Source organism: Poeciliopsis prolifica, unplaced genomic scaffold (genome assembly GCF_027474105.1).
Source record: "Poeciliopsis prolifica strain line A6 unplaced genomic scaffold, Auburn_PproV2 SCAFFOLD032, whole genome shotgun sequence".
Taxonomy (NCBI): Eukaryota; Metazoa; Chordata; class Actinopteri; order Cyprinodontiformes; family Poeciliidae; genus Poeciliopsis; species Poeciliopsis prolifica.
The window spans coordinates 5,673,599-5,688,940 of NW_026562407.1; the positions used below are offsets into that span (position 1 = coordinate 5,673,599).

A 15,342-nucleotide genomic window follows, 5' to 3' on the forward strand; every position below is an offset into this window, starting at 1 on the left:
AATTTTGAACCCATTTTCATATTTATCAATGTTTCAGTCATTGAATTTTCCATCACTATGGATTGGAAAAGATTTACAGCTGTAACTACAGCAAAGAGTCCCTTTAAAAACTGTTGGAATAGGAAGTCTTGTAAAAAAAAGTATTAAATCGAATCATTTTTATTCCATTTCAGTTATGTGCCACATAGTGCTGCTCTTTTACATAAGACTCTCATAAAATACATTGAACTTTGTTGTGACTTTAAGGGCATCTTGTCAAGTGCAGCATTGATAATGAAACTTCTCTGAATCATAGTCTGTCTGATTAATATATAGAAAAAATCTCTGAATAGAAAATATGAAGATTTGTCACTGAATACTCTAAGCTAAGCAGTGCAAGCAAAAACCTATATGTACCATAACACTATAGTAGTAGTGTTATACTGAAGGTGTTCACAGGTGTATGTTTTTTCATCTGTGAACCTATTCAATATATGCAGGTACAAAATAATTACTCATTTAGGCAAATGTTTTCCTAATTTATTTTAAAAATGTGCCTCCGGTTCCTTTGGGGATAATGAAAGCCTGCACTTTTCTTTGACTTTATCTTTGAGAGAAAATATATGGGACAGAAAATCCAATAAATAAGTGATAAGGCAGGAAGTTCGTAGGAGAGAGCTTTTTGAACAATTTAAGCCCACAGGCGTTTTCAGACATAGAAAAAAGGGAGGCCCAGACAAGATATGGTGGAAAAGCTCTTCAGCGCCTCAAGCAGATAGATGGAAAAGAACATCAGTGCCTTCACACTTAAAGCCTGACATTACTGAGTGATTGTGATAACAACAACGGCACAAAGAAATAGACAAAGGAATGAGTCAGAGTCTAGTCTAAACTGATCTTGATGTAATTTTTACACCTTTGTGTGTGGAGGAAGCACAAATATGTTGTTCTCAACTATCAGAACATCCTGTCATATACACATTATTTAAGATATTACATGAGATTGTGATGAGTTGCAATAGTGTTCAAATCCCTTAAACTTTTTCACATTTTGGTAAGTTGTAAAACCAAACATTAGTGCATTTTATTGAGATTTTATGTGATACACGGCCATCTTTCAGTACTACAATGGGAAAAAATTATGGTGTCTGTATGTACAAACCTGATAGAGCCATACCCTTAATCATAGTTCCATAATCTTGGTCCTTAGGGCCCACTGTCCTGCATGCTGTAGGTGTGTCCCAGCTGCTGGGTGATTAACAGGCTTCTGTAGCAACTGACTGCATGCTAACGAGGTAACGCAATCATTTGAATTGGTTGTGCTGGAGTGGGGAAACATCTAAAACATGCAGTGTAGCGGGCCCTGAGGACCAGAGTTGGGGACAGACACTTGACACATTTAAATTAATTCAAAGTTCGAAAACTGTCTATCATTTTTCATCCACTTAACAATTATGCGGTACTCTGAGTTGGTCTATCATACAAAACTTCAGTGAAGTTTGCACTTGTATTGTGACAAAATCTGGTAAAATCTCAGGGGAAATTTTTCCCAGGCGGCGTATACCATCCTAATTCTTGCGCTAAAACAAAAGCTTGTGAACAGGGAAGTTTACAACCAGAAAGCAATTCTGATTTGTGATGGTACTGACTTAATGTACCTCTTAATTGGACTCCTCATCCACTGATCATTACCAGGTGATTTAGCGTGGTCTTCCTCAAAATTAGGAGACTCCAGTGAATTCCAATTTAATTTCCTTCTCTCATTAACAATGAAAGTAAATATCCCCTCTATTTAAAAATACTTCAAGTTTTATTTGAACAGTGTGTACAAAGTAGTTCATTTTTTCTCCTGAAAATTGTTTCTCGTAAATTTCCTTTGTGTATTATCCAGACATGATGTCTACGCTCAACTTTTTTTTTGACCATTGTTCTTCATGCATCCCTATGCTTTGGGAGTTAAACCACCAAAGACGAAGCAAACACTCTTAATAAAGGCTACCGCTGACACTTGATGCATGAATCTAATGGTGGTTAAAAGGGCGTGCCATTTAGTTTCCCTGATCGCATTCATATTGTAGGATTTCAGAATGTCACAGGAACGCTAAGTAGTTCTAATGCCAATCTAATACAATTGCTTTTGAACAACACTGAGACAAAGGTTATAATTACATCAGCTTATGAGTGACCATAAACTAACCTTCATGTTGACTGGCATATAGTAATAAAGATACCACATAACCTTAAAATCATGTTATTGTTAAGGATTGATCTTGTGATGAAAACTTTGCTACAGATCTTCAAAATTAAGCATTGAAAATTTGTCTTATCATCCTCACTGGTTGTGGCAGCAACAAATACTTGCATCCTAATTTAGAGTTATTTGTCAAATTTTAGGTTTTTAAAGTTTTAAAAATTGGTTGTCATTCTTGCCCAAATGGACCATGCCTATTTTTCTCTACCGGAGCATGTGCTCTTTTCCATTTTCAACAATAATTGACAGATTGTTAGTCATTTTGAATATGTGCTGATATTAATAGCCTATATTTATTTCCACCTTATTTCTGTTTGTGTTTCTGGAGCAGTAGAGATGGAGGTTGGTCTTCTGGTATTTGTTTGGATACAGTGTTCATGATGCAGTTCAGGATTATTAGGTGTTTAACTGAAGCAGAGAGACAGTAGATTTTAGCTTGTCCAAAGGACAGGGAAACACATCAAATATATATTTGTAATATCTGTTATAACAGCAATATTAATATCTGATGACAAGATCTGCCCACATTTTTAAATCGGTGAGTCTGTAGGCAGTAACCCACCAAGACATTTAGATGCAATCTTATTACCCCTTGTGCACTTTGACATTTAATTTAAAGTAACAAAGAGAAGTGACTGAATGAAATAATTCTTCTCTGAAATAAAAGAAGCTACTTTTACATAACTTTTATACAATTCAATTTGAAATGGCTCCAAATGTAAAAAATCTGATCAGTATATTACCTTGTAAGGTTGTGAATGAAATATAATAATGGCACTTTTACATAATTTAGGGGAATACACTAAACTACATGTTGTTTTGTTGGTTGTAACAATGCTGTGTTTTTAAAAAAGACAAAATATGATGCTAGTTTTTGTTGTTATATATCAGTAAAGAAACTGACAATGTTAAGCGTGACACATTAATAAGCATCAAACTGCACATTATGAATAATTGAGAAAAATATACAACAGCTTAGTTTTATGTTTTCTAAACACAATTAAAATACCAGACATTCTGTTGCACAACTAAATTTTTCAAGGTTGACTGAAAATATTTTTTAATCAGGGAAGCACATTAGTGAGTCTATTTGGCAGAAAACCAGTGTGACCCTGGAAATTTTAATTCAAAAGTTCAGATCGAGCTGGCCCTGCATTGTCCCCTTAACATGACTAAGAACTGTAATGTTTTGAACTCCCACGATAAAAGAAAAGAACGCGGGGTGGGAAAGGCTGAGGGAATGGATGAAAGGTGTTTTCTTTTTCCTTTTTCTTATTCGCATTGCCATCACTTCAATGTAATTGTACTTCAGAAGGTAGTACAATTTATGAAGAGAGTATATTCCCCTCCTCCCCTTTTTTTACCATACAAATTTGTCTTGTGAATTTCTGTTCAGCTCCCCTTTTAATTCTCTGTTTGACCGCATTTCACAATAAATACATCAGCAACTCATTTGGGGTTTGTTTCTGCTTGCTTGCATATCTATAGATAAAATCTCTGGACATGACTGTGACGTTCCAATGACTAGCCAAACGATTCCATTTTAGTTCTGGTTTATTGTCCTGCTGGAAGGCAAAACTCTACCACTGCTAACTTGAACTGAACAGTTTCAAGTTAGCAGCCTCACACAGCAGTCATTCCAGAATTGCACTGTATTTAGCTCCATTTAGCTAACAGTCGTCTCGTTGCAAAATTTCCTATATGCGCTATGGAACTCTGGCTCCTCTATAACTACTACAGATTCTTAGCTGCTCTTCTGATAAATACTTGCCTTACATACCAACAACTATATGTTGGTAGGCTTGTAGTCAAATATCCATTGCTTCTAATCTAACCCTGCTTTAAACTTCCCCTCAGCAATGTTCTTTAGTTTTCATGGTGTTTGTGCTTTAATAAATCTCTCAGGTCTTCAAAGAACATGCACTTTTACAGAGATTAAATTACTCACCGTATACTAATTAGATAAAATTTGAAAATAACCAGTTGGATTGGACTGAATGTAAATGAAGGGCACTTTTTTCTCCACAAAAAATCCCTCTTTGTGTTGGTCTATATAAACCTCCCCCCAAAAATACAGTAAAAGTTTTTGTGATGACATTGACAAAGTGTGACATGACTTCTGTAATGTTGACAATGATTTTATTGTCAATATTTGCATTGTGGCTAATTTCTCTGTTTCAATTATTCCTCAAGATCCCCTCAGCTGACCTGAATCCAGCGGACACAGAGGCACTAATGAGAAAAACCAGTGCAGATGCACTGCCATTGATCGAGAATGTTGGTGTTAATATCCTCACTCTTTGGAAAAATCTAAATATCCTCTAGATATTGCTATGTAAAAATACCTTTTCTCCTCCTTTTTCCTCAACCAGGTTGTCAGGCTGTGGAACTCCATGAACTTTAAGGCAGCAGAGTCCCTGGATTTTCGAGAGGACATCTTTGGAAGCGTCAACATGCTGCTCTGTGGGAAGCAGCCTAACTACAACTTCACCAAGATGACCTTCAGTTTTCCTTCACCTACACAGATGGCTAACAATATGTCAAATTCCAGCATGGGCAACAGTTCTGGTAGGTGCCGTAGGGATGTAATTTCTTTGTGACATGCGGTCGCACAGATCCTGTTTTCCAGCTGTAGGACTGCACCAAATTTGATAACAGCATCCAGCAAAAGTAGGGGAGAAAACAGAAACCTGTGGTACTTAATGCAGTATGTCACAGGGATTGATTTGTGGTAATTTTACTGTCCCACGTTGCTTTTCATTGTGCTGCATTATGAAAGTAGGAAATTGCTTGGAATTACATAGTATTATCATGGGTGGCAGAATATCCCTGAGTGTTCATAAAGCCTCAATTTTATCTGTTTTGTATGAGAATCTGAGGCAATTTTGGTTGAAAATTGTTGAAAAAAATCTGAATTTAATCATGCCGTACACCAGAAATGGACAATTTATCATGTTAGGGGAGCTGTTGAAGAGACAAACACTGAAAGTAATTATATTTCAGCAATTACACAGTTCAGACAGATTGGAGGAAACCTTATGTATTTCCCGTTTGCTGGTGAGGAAGAAAAGATGAATTAGTAGGGGATGGTTGTGCAGTGCTGCCAGCTGTGTAGTTGCACAGGATGCGGCCACTTACGCACATCCAGAAGCAAGCACCTGTGACACAGTTGGCCCCTTTGCTGGAGCTCGGAAACCGGGCTTGATTAGCAATGCATCCTTGCAGATTGAGTCTGCGGCAGGCATCTGCCTTAACCTATCAAATCAGCTCTTTTCATTCCATTTAAAAGTTGTTTGGTCTCTGAACCGATATAATGATGTTTTGTTAATGCAAAGGAAATTCCACATCACATTCTCCCAAGTAGGAGTGAATGAACCACATATATAGAATGCTAAAATTGGCTTTCAAAACTTCCCACAGACGGACTTTTTGTCATCAGGATAAAAAGTCTTGATGAAGATTTTGGTATGAATTAGCATTTTGTGATATTAGAAACTACAATGCTACCATGGCAGCCAAGTTCTTCAACTAATTGCTAATTATAGTGCCGGGTCCAACTGTTATCGGGATTTCTGTGAAGATGGCTAAGTTCGCCTACAAGTAGTTAACTGGACAGTTTCCATTTTCGTTTATAAAGGGTCTGGTGGTTTAGTGTGACCTTTCAATCATTGCTGCCTTAAGTTTAAAAATAAAAAAAGGTGAGTTTTCATTTGAGAGTCAAACTTGTGGCTGGTTAGAATGATGACGGTTCCAAAGCAGATTTAAAGCACTTTGAACATTTACAGTCTTGAATATTTCATAATTTCACAATATTTACAATGCCACCACTTTTCCATGACATATTTATTTCAATAGAAGTGTTACTTTCATTAACATAATGAACCACATTGCCCTCAGATGTTCAGGAATGGTGCTGTTTTACAGAAATTGGCCAGAAGGGGGGTTTGCTCAGCCACAAACTGTACAATTAAAAGACTTTTGTAATTAAAACATACACATTTTCACGACACAATTTCATAAAATTAGGTTTTAATAAAGTGAGACAAAAAATGCTATTATTTCAGCTTGGCGAACAGTCGGATCACTGATCTCAGAGGGGATGCTAAACTGAGGCTTTTCCTCTTAGAAATTTAAATCAAATGGAAGAATCAATTTGACCAGCCAGAATGATGGACACCATGATGGATGCTAACATGAATGCCAAAAAGATGATTATATTCAGAATGTAAACTTTTATACAGCATATTTTGCTCATACTGCCTTAGTTAAATGAAAACCCAACTTAGCAGTCATACAATATCACAAAATGTAATCCAGATGCTTGTCGGACATCCGTCCAACCAATTATAGGCAATATAATCATCATGAGAATGTCAAGCCATCATGCTGCTCAGCAGTGAGACAGATTGTGTCCCGGTTATGAATCAATCCTAGAGCAAACATAAAAGTTCGTTAAAGTTAGTTATTCTCAGTGAAACAGGTATTATTGCGGTAAGGGCAGAAATGCCACTCACCAAAGCCTTCCCAAAGATTTTCTATACGTTGTGCGTACATCTTTTAGATATTTGTCTTCCATATCGACAATTCACAGCAGTGCAGGAATACATCAATATTGTAAAGTTAAGACTTCCTCCACACTGCTATGTGCCTAGTGGAAGTGTGAAGCTGCTGATTAGAGATTTATTCCAAGTGGTAACACAGAAAACTGCTTCATTTACACACGTAAGAAGAAACTGGATCACTTCCTGCAAAATAACATAAGTGTACTCATGCTTGATTGATTTAATTAGTAAAAGCTGAAATGTAGATTATATAAACAGTTGTGCATCAGCCTTTGATCTAACCTGGTGCTCTCATTGCAGTAAAGCTTGTGTTTGATGTCTGAATTATTAGTGTAAAGGTTGAGGACTCTATCAAGGTGAAATGGGCACACTGGCTATGCATGCAGGGATTTTTGTTTCTCATGTCTACGTAGCAATTTGTTAATGACAAAACGAAGTAAAATGCAAATGAGGTACATCCATGTGCTGCATAATAATTAAAAATGATTACAGTGCATTTAACATATCTGCTCATTTTGAGACTGGGTTGCTAAAAGTCCTGATTTTTATTTATTAATTTTTTAAAAATGTTTTTATTTTTCTTAATTTCTGAGAAACAAATGTAAAATATGTCCAGAGTTTGTAGTTTCACGACCATAATTCTTTAGATTTACCGTTTATTTGCTGTAATGAAAATTTTTTAGAACCTAGTTTGTGAAAAGATAAAAAATTAGTGAAATGCTTTTGAAAAACATGTCAGAATTCTCAGAAGGATCAGAGATTTTCAGTATGCAATTGCGTTTATTTATCTAGGTTAAAATCAGCGCTTGCCCTTGTCCTACAAATAATTTTTAAAATTGTTTTTAAGAAAAAAATCCAACAAAACAAAACAAAAACAATGCATTCATAAAAGCACAACTCCAGGTTACAGTGTGATGTGTTTGTGGGGAGCTTAAAGAATAACTGAATGAGCTTGTACCATAAATGCTCTGAGCCTTAGATGTGCAGTGAAACATCTTGTAGCCCCCTGCTCATTAGAGACCCCACAGTCCTGTTTCATTAAATGCTTGCTCTTTGGAGAAAACTGCACAAAATTAGATTTTAATAAGAAGCTGTTATTCCTTGGGAATAAAGTTACTCTGCGGAGTGAAACTGCATGCTCATGCCAGTGTAAATTAGCGAAGACAGCGTACCCTACTTACATAATAAGCAGTAACATCTCAGTTAGCATGCTAATGGCTTTTTCAGATCTGCTGTAGCATTTCATTCTGTTGGTCTATGTAAATGGTCCTGGGATATGCAGTATGTATGCATAATGGCCAATTATGCCTCTTGTGTAAGTCTAAAAGTACTCTCAGAGGATCAGGGAAACAGAGGCCAGATCTTGGGTTTTTGCTAATGAATCAGCAAAATTTAAACTTTGGACAGTAACCTTTGTATTGCTTACGTAAGGGAACTTGAACTGTATTTCATAGAAATATTATACTGGTTGTTTTTTCAACTAGTTATGGTGGTTCACTTCAAAATGTGAAAAACCAAATTTGTTTCACATTCTGGATGATCAATGTTTGTTTTTCATCCACATTTTAGGATTTTCATAAAAGAACCATATCCCATTTGGTGTCCAGACCTCAGTATGTTATTCCAAAGCTTTCATTTTGTTTGTATACATTTATATTTTTTGGAGGAGAATTAATGGATTTCATCAATTATGGAAAGTCACCTAAGACTTTTAGGAGGAAAGCAGCCTTGGGATACTCCCAGCATGTTTGAATGTTTATATGATTCTGTGCCAGCTTTACAACAGATTTAACAAGCTGCAATCCTTCTGAAAATTTTATTTTTCACTTGTCAGTTCACTCAATATTTTTCCAAAGGGCTTGGGGAACAGTGTCTTTGTATTTATTATTATTTTTTATGTTTCATGTTTTCTCCATTTGTGAAGAATCTATCTGTGGTTCATTTGAGTGCTAAAGCCTTATAAATAATCTTTAGCACTCTCTAGAAACTTGCAATCATTTGGCCGCCTTCATGTTATCAAACAGGCTCCATGTATGATCTCAATGGTTGAGGTAAGCCTAACCCCCTAAGCCTTTGTCTAAGTCTGCATATAGTCTGTCTCTAAGCAAATGAAACAATCTGAAAACAGCATCTGCTATTTTCCCCGGTTATCATTGTCTGATGTTTGAATTGAGTTGATTTCAATCTTTCAAGTATAACCAAATAGGAGAAACAAGATGGATTACTGAAGTGAGCAAACACTTTTTTCAAAGCATTGTATAAACCTAATGTTAATGTTTATATGATGTTGTTTTGAGGTGAACTATCAAACAAGAAAATATATGTGCTGTTTGTGGAGTCTTTCGTGTGTTTCATAGTTATTTTCTCAATATCTCAGTGCATTATGCTGGTAGACTGCTTGCAGAAAAACTCGGTTGACCATAAATACACGCAGAGGCTTGGAACCTGTAAACAAGAATGACACAGACACATACATTTCTCCGTCTTTTAAATTAAACGCATGACAAATCACAACTTTGTAAACTATTACACCATAAAATGTTTTCATGTAACAGCTGGAACTCACCGAGGAGTCCAACGGGCAGCTGTTGTTTATGTAAAATGACTGTTACATCACATTTTGGCTAATCATCACGCAAACGTTTTTTTCTTTACTTCCTTTTAAAATACTATCCTACAAATTTAGTTTTACTTTAAAAGTATCTTTTGTTACCTTTCACATTTTTGTTGAAGAATTTACTTTAAAAATAATAAAATTCTAACTTAATTTATTGCTGATCAGAGGTAGTTAAACTTCTTGTTCAAAGGTCCAAATACAAAAAGCAAATGGAAGCCAATACATATAGTTAGAAAGACAAACACAGTTAGAAATATAAGTGTGGGCGTGTGTGCATGTGTGTGAGTTTGACAGCACTGTTTCACAGAGGTACTGAATTGAGCCCCTCTCTAGGGTACAACTCAAATTGATTAAATTTGTCAGGTAAGTTGAGGGGTTGGCTTAAGGCTCCAAGCAATTATTTTCCTGTGGCTAAGGCTAGTGTATAGACCAGCTTGTTGTTTTGTCTTGTTTCAGCGTCTGTTCGGTAATAAACTATGCTTCTGTTGTCAAAAAAAAACAAGAAAAACTTGGAGAATATGTCACCTCTGTAATCTGATACACCCTTCAGCACAGAAAATATACAAAAATGATTTATCTTTCCCAAGACACAAAGGTGATTCATATTAAGCTGCAAAGCATTTGTCACTGTCACCTTTATTCTCACTTTTTGTTGAGAAACGTTGCCTCTCACTTTGATTATCAGAATGAAGTCAGGAACAAAATAGTGCATGTCTTTTTAGTTAGTCCATTTGTCATTTGCTCGCAAATTTATTGAAGCACTTTCCAATGACAAATCCAAGAATAACAGTGAGTATTTAAATGGGATTTCATGATGTGAAGAAGCAGTTTGTTACAAAATTGAGGAGCAGACCTGACAAAGGCCCGATTTTCCCCTCTGCTGTGATATTTTTCAAGTGACCTTGCCTAAACAGAATGGGAATTACAATCAAGAAAAATGGAGTGTAGTGAAAAAAAAATCACATTGGATTGCTTAAATCAAAGAAATTCACATACTGATACTGAAACCATGATTATTTTGGTCAATAAATATTATTAAAATGATTGTTCCTGATAAAATTTTTCAATCAGTGAATTGATCATGAACATTTCTCTGTTGATTCTCTTAAATTAACTGACTCATATATCTTAAATCCAAGATATTCTTTTCGCATTTTTATTGTGGTTGTCTCAGACTGAGATGACCACAGTTGCAAGAGCAACCAAAAATCAAAGGGAGGACATCTGGAAAATGAGGCGATTTTTCACAGATGTAGTGATGCACCGATTTATCAGTGCCGATTTTCTTAATTTTGGGAGATCAGTGATCTGTCATTTTTTACATGTGAAGTCGATGTTATCCACTGATCTTGTCTACCTTGACAAAGATGAAAAATCAACCTGTCTTCTTTTGCTCTCCCATGAGAAAGGTTTTACTGATTGACCGGCCCACCAGGTTATGTCTGCATGTTTGTAATCAACAATAGTCATCCCACTGGCATGAATTCAGCAATTCAGCAATTTTCTCGCTATATTGAGTAACATTTCAGGCAATAATCGTCCAAAATTGGTATTGGCAGATAAGGCGTTTTAAAAGATCATCGATTGGCCAGAAAACTGCATTTGGTGCACCCCTAATGATATGTAATGGTGATGTATGAGGACAGAGATTACAAAATATATTTTCAAATGCACAGATTTAGAAATATTCAGATTATTCATTCTATTCATAGTCTTATGTAAATGGTGAGGAAAAAAGTTAATCAGGTTTTTTCATCACTTTGTCAATATTCTTTTGTAATAAATATACACATTTAGCCCGATGTGGAAAAAAATTGTTAGATAAATAAATGACTAACATTTTAACCACACATACTTCATTAGATATTTAGTTTAATGTTGGGAGTTGTAAACACAGAGCTATTTTAATCCAGACTATGAAATTATTGCCTTAAAGCTAAATTTTAACTTCTCTTAAATGCCCAAATTTCACATTTTGTTATGTGAAACATGAAGCGCGTCTGTTTCTGTCCCATCATAAGCAGAACAGCTGGCCAAGTTTAGCTACACAGCAGTCTATTAAACAAAACAAGTGCAGATTTTACTGAAAAGAAAAACAAGCCCTGCAGCTTTGTGTGCTGAAACAATAAGTAAATAAAGAGAAGTAATGCATTTATTCTGTCAACTTGGATTCCATTATTAAAATGCTTGACATTCAAGTTGAAATAAACATGGCTGGAGAAATCTCTATTTTAATTTATCATTAAAAATGGAAACCTAAGTGAATTTTGAACTTAAGTGGTGATTTTCTTTGAGAGTCAACATTATAGACCAAGACTTGTTTTTTTTTTCATATTCCAAAATGATAAATGGGAAATAATTCATGGAAAATGTTGGATTATTTAAGGTCGGCTATGATTGTTTCATATTTCGGATATTGATATTTTTTTCTATCAACTCAGAACTTGCCACGCACTGTAGAGTCTTAAACCTGCATCGATAGGTATAAAGGAGTAGATTGTATTGTCAACATCAGAAAGGACTGTGATAGTTTATACAGTTTAAAGAGAATTTGACAATGGTAGATGAGGAAATGAGCAATACGTCCAGGTCATGAGACAAGACATAGGGTGATTTTTTTTAAAAATTATTATTTAAAATTGTTTTTTTTTTTAATCACCGATTCTCTCCATGTAAGTCTCTTCAGGTTGAAATAAAGCAGTTTTCGTAGGCTACCCACATCTGGGAAGGTTGAGCATTGCCCCATGTTTTCTCCAAAAATATCTTTGCAACCCTTTATTAGCTTATAGCTGTTATTGATTTTGTTTCTCATCAGTGCTTGAGATTCTTTAGATCAAGGCATGAAGTGTTGCTTTTTAAGATCTTTTGTCCAAATTTATTTTGAGAAGTTCTTTTAAGGGTTAGGCTTATTTCAAGGATCATGATCAAATACATTAATATCAACAAATTGCATCACATTTGCATATTATATTTTATTCTTCCATCAAAAGTAGTTGGTAGAAGTATAAATTTACTGTATATTTCTTAACCCAGTCAACTACTGCTGAATTATTTACAAAGGTTACCATTTCAAAACAACTTTCAGTCATGCTACTGCAAAAATAAGATAGAAACAAGAGTTTAAATATTGCAAAACAGAAACAAATCTTTACCTGCAATATTTTGAATATATTTAAATTATTAAATGATTCTACAGGTCTGCCAGTAAAGGACCTGGAGTGAAACTGAGTCAAAATTATATTCGGTGCCTGTTAATAATCTAAATAATGACATTCTACTTTCACAAATAATAGTTTTTCACAAAAAATAGTTTTTTTGGATAGGTTTGTTGTTTACTCTTAATAGACTGACTACGTGTGATAGGAAAAAACAAACAATTAAAATATTCTTGCCTGAAAAAGTGTTTTCATCTGGCCCTAATCTCTTTTATTCCAGTCAGTATAAATCCTAGAATTGTTTTCAGAAACATTGACAGGACAATCTATGCCTATGGAAGTAGTGAAATCAGAAGTCTTTATCTTGCCACCTTCTTACTGGCAGAGTGCAGCTGCATTCAGTCAAAACCCTGACATGTCTCACCAGGCGGCTGGCAAAACATATCGGGATTGCTAATGTATTTTTTTCTAATTATTTTGTGAAACACCTTAAGCTTACAAAGAATATTTTCTAAAGTGGAGTTAGTTTTCCAATCAAACCAAACCGTGTGCTGAACATACGGTTGGTGAGCTGAGTGTAACGCACACTGCTCATTTCTCAAGTGTTAGGATTGCAGAAAGTGCCATCGCTGCAGCTTGCGAAGAGAACAGGTGGCCAGACCCAACCTAAAGGGAGGCCATTAGCCGTGTGTGCACCGACCTCCCTGGAGCACCAGGGGAAGATGACCAGGCAGAAGGGCTAACATTTAATTGCACTGAAAATGGCCTCTAAACTATCTCTGATGGGAGACATGGCTGCCACGGTGAAATGAGAGGTGAGAGCTTTGAGGCACTGAAATTTTGACGGATAAAAAAAAAAAATAATTAGATGCGGCAGGAAAAAGCAATGATGCACTGACAGGAGTCAGAAGAACAGGGAGAGCCAGACAGCCCTATTGAATGGCAGATGACGCACCACATTAATCAGTTTCTTAATAAAGTACCACACTTCAGGAAGGACTCATTCAGATTCAAAGCAAGCAAAATGAAAGTTAAAGAACACACTTGGAGGCCTCAGTCCACAACGCAGACGTCACGGGTTCGACTCCCAGTTCCGGCGACCCTTGCCGCATGTCTTCCCACTTCTCCTCACTCTCTTTCCTGTCTAATGTAAAAAAAAAAAAACGAACCACTAGCGCTGCAACAACTTCGGAGAAAAAAAAAAAAGAACACGTCTTCGATGTGCTCCAGGTGCTTTTGCTCACAGCACAGACCTCATGTAACTTACAGCATTCTCACACCGTAGCAATATTCAGGTTGGCAGAAAAGTTAAATTAATAATGATCTTGGTGCTTCTGTACTTATTGATTCTTCTGTTTTTTTTTTACTTGGTTGACAGAAGTTTTTCAGTATGTAGTCAGGTGTAGACCCTTGACTTGTGTTTACTTCAGCCTGTCAGTGTTTTTCAGCGGAAAAAAAACATGATAAACATATCCTCTCTGCAACTTCCTTTTTCCAAAGCTCTTGTAGTTATAACTGAATCAGTGTCCATTTAATTGAGCGATTTTATTCATGACTGAAATTTCCATTGAACATTTCACTAATAAGATCACTTTGAATCCTCCAAGTATGGTAAACAATCACTTACTCTCCAATAAACAAAACTTCGGTCATTCTACAAATGTTGGACTTAAAATCACCAGAAACATGCTTCCATTGAATTGTTGGTTTATGTTGTTAATTGAGATGTTTGTCATTAATGTTCACTTTTTTTTGTCGTTCTCTCATCACATTCTGAGTAATTAAGTAAAATAGAGTTGTGGAAAAATAAACTAAAATCAGTCAAGTGACCTCGTACATGAGTATTTAGTTTGTGAAGAAGTCCTTAATCAAGGCTACAGCTTATATAAAGACATCTGTGCTGAAGTGCTCTGATTAGATCGATATTTTCCCCATGTTGAAAATCTTTCTTTCTTGTCGTGCTCTTTAAAGCATGACAAGAAAACTTCTATCAAGAAAAAATTGTATGTGTTTTCTCTTTCTCACACTTCTAAAAGTTAACTGCTGCTGCAAAGGATATTCTCAAACATAGAACCCCTCAAACGGGGTCTTTGGGGCGTCCTGTGGTGACTGTAAGTCAAACAGAAGATTGGGTTTGTTGTTGTTCTCGTAAATGTAACTTTTATTGGACAAGTATTTGAGATGCAACTACTTTTCTCTTTTTTGCAGGTCATATTTTGTCAGCAGCAGAATGGCGAGACAACACAACACTATTGTATATTTGTTTCGATCATCAAATAAATATACAATAAGCATATTATGTAGTTGATATCTAACTTTGATGAAAGTTAGAAATCAAGTTTTGCACTAATGAAGAGATAATTTATGTGATTTTGCTTGAACAAACATATTTGGTTGAATGTCCTTCATGTAATACTAAATAGGGCTCCACAAACTTCACAAATTTGAAGGATACTTGTGCGAAAGGGCAAGCAATGTCTTTTGTAGTCTTAGGAACATCAGAAAAATGTTCTCTCTCTCCCAGTTGGCCTAAAAAGTCATAATTTAGAAAGGGGTCATTTACTTTTTCACATTGCCAGGTTGGTTTGGATGGCTGGTTTAATTTAAACCTGCATTTTGCATTTACCCTGAGTCTTTAATTTTCAAATTTAATTCAAGATTTTATTTAAATAGCCCTAATGCTTATGCCAACTCTTTACACTAGATAGTTCTAATTAGTAGTTGTTGGTTTGTTAAAATCAGACTCCTTTTGGCATGAAAGAAGCTTGTTTAATATTT

At 35.6% G+C, this 15,342-nt stretch overlaps 1 protein-coding gene across 4 annotated transcripts in view; it reads left to right on the forward strand.

The window, feature by feature from the left end:
• Positions 1-15,342, forward strand: part of LOC129373220 (phospholipid-transporting ATPase ABCA1-like) — a 173,750-nt gene that overhangs the window by 19,744 nt on the left and 138,664 nt on the right. For all 4 annotated transcript variants that reach the window (XM_055051031.1, XM_055051033.1, XM_055051032.1 and 1 more), the window contains 2 exons: positions 4,424-4,507; positions 4,603-4,798. In XM_055051031.1, coding sequence (XP_054907006.1) covers positions 4,424-4,507; positions 4,603-4,798 — 280 coding nt within the window. The remainder of the gene's footprint in view (positions 1-4,423; positions 4,508-4,602; positions 4,799-15,342) is intronic.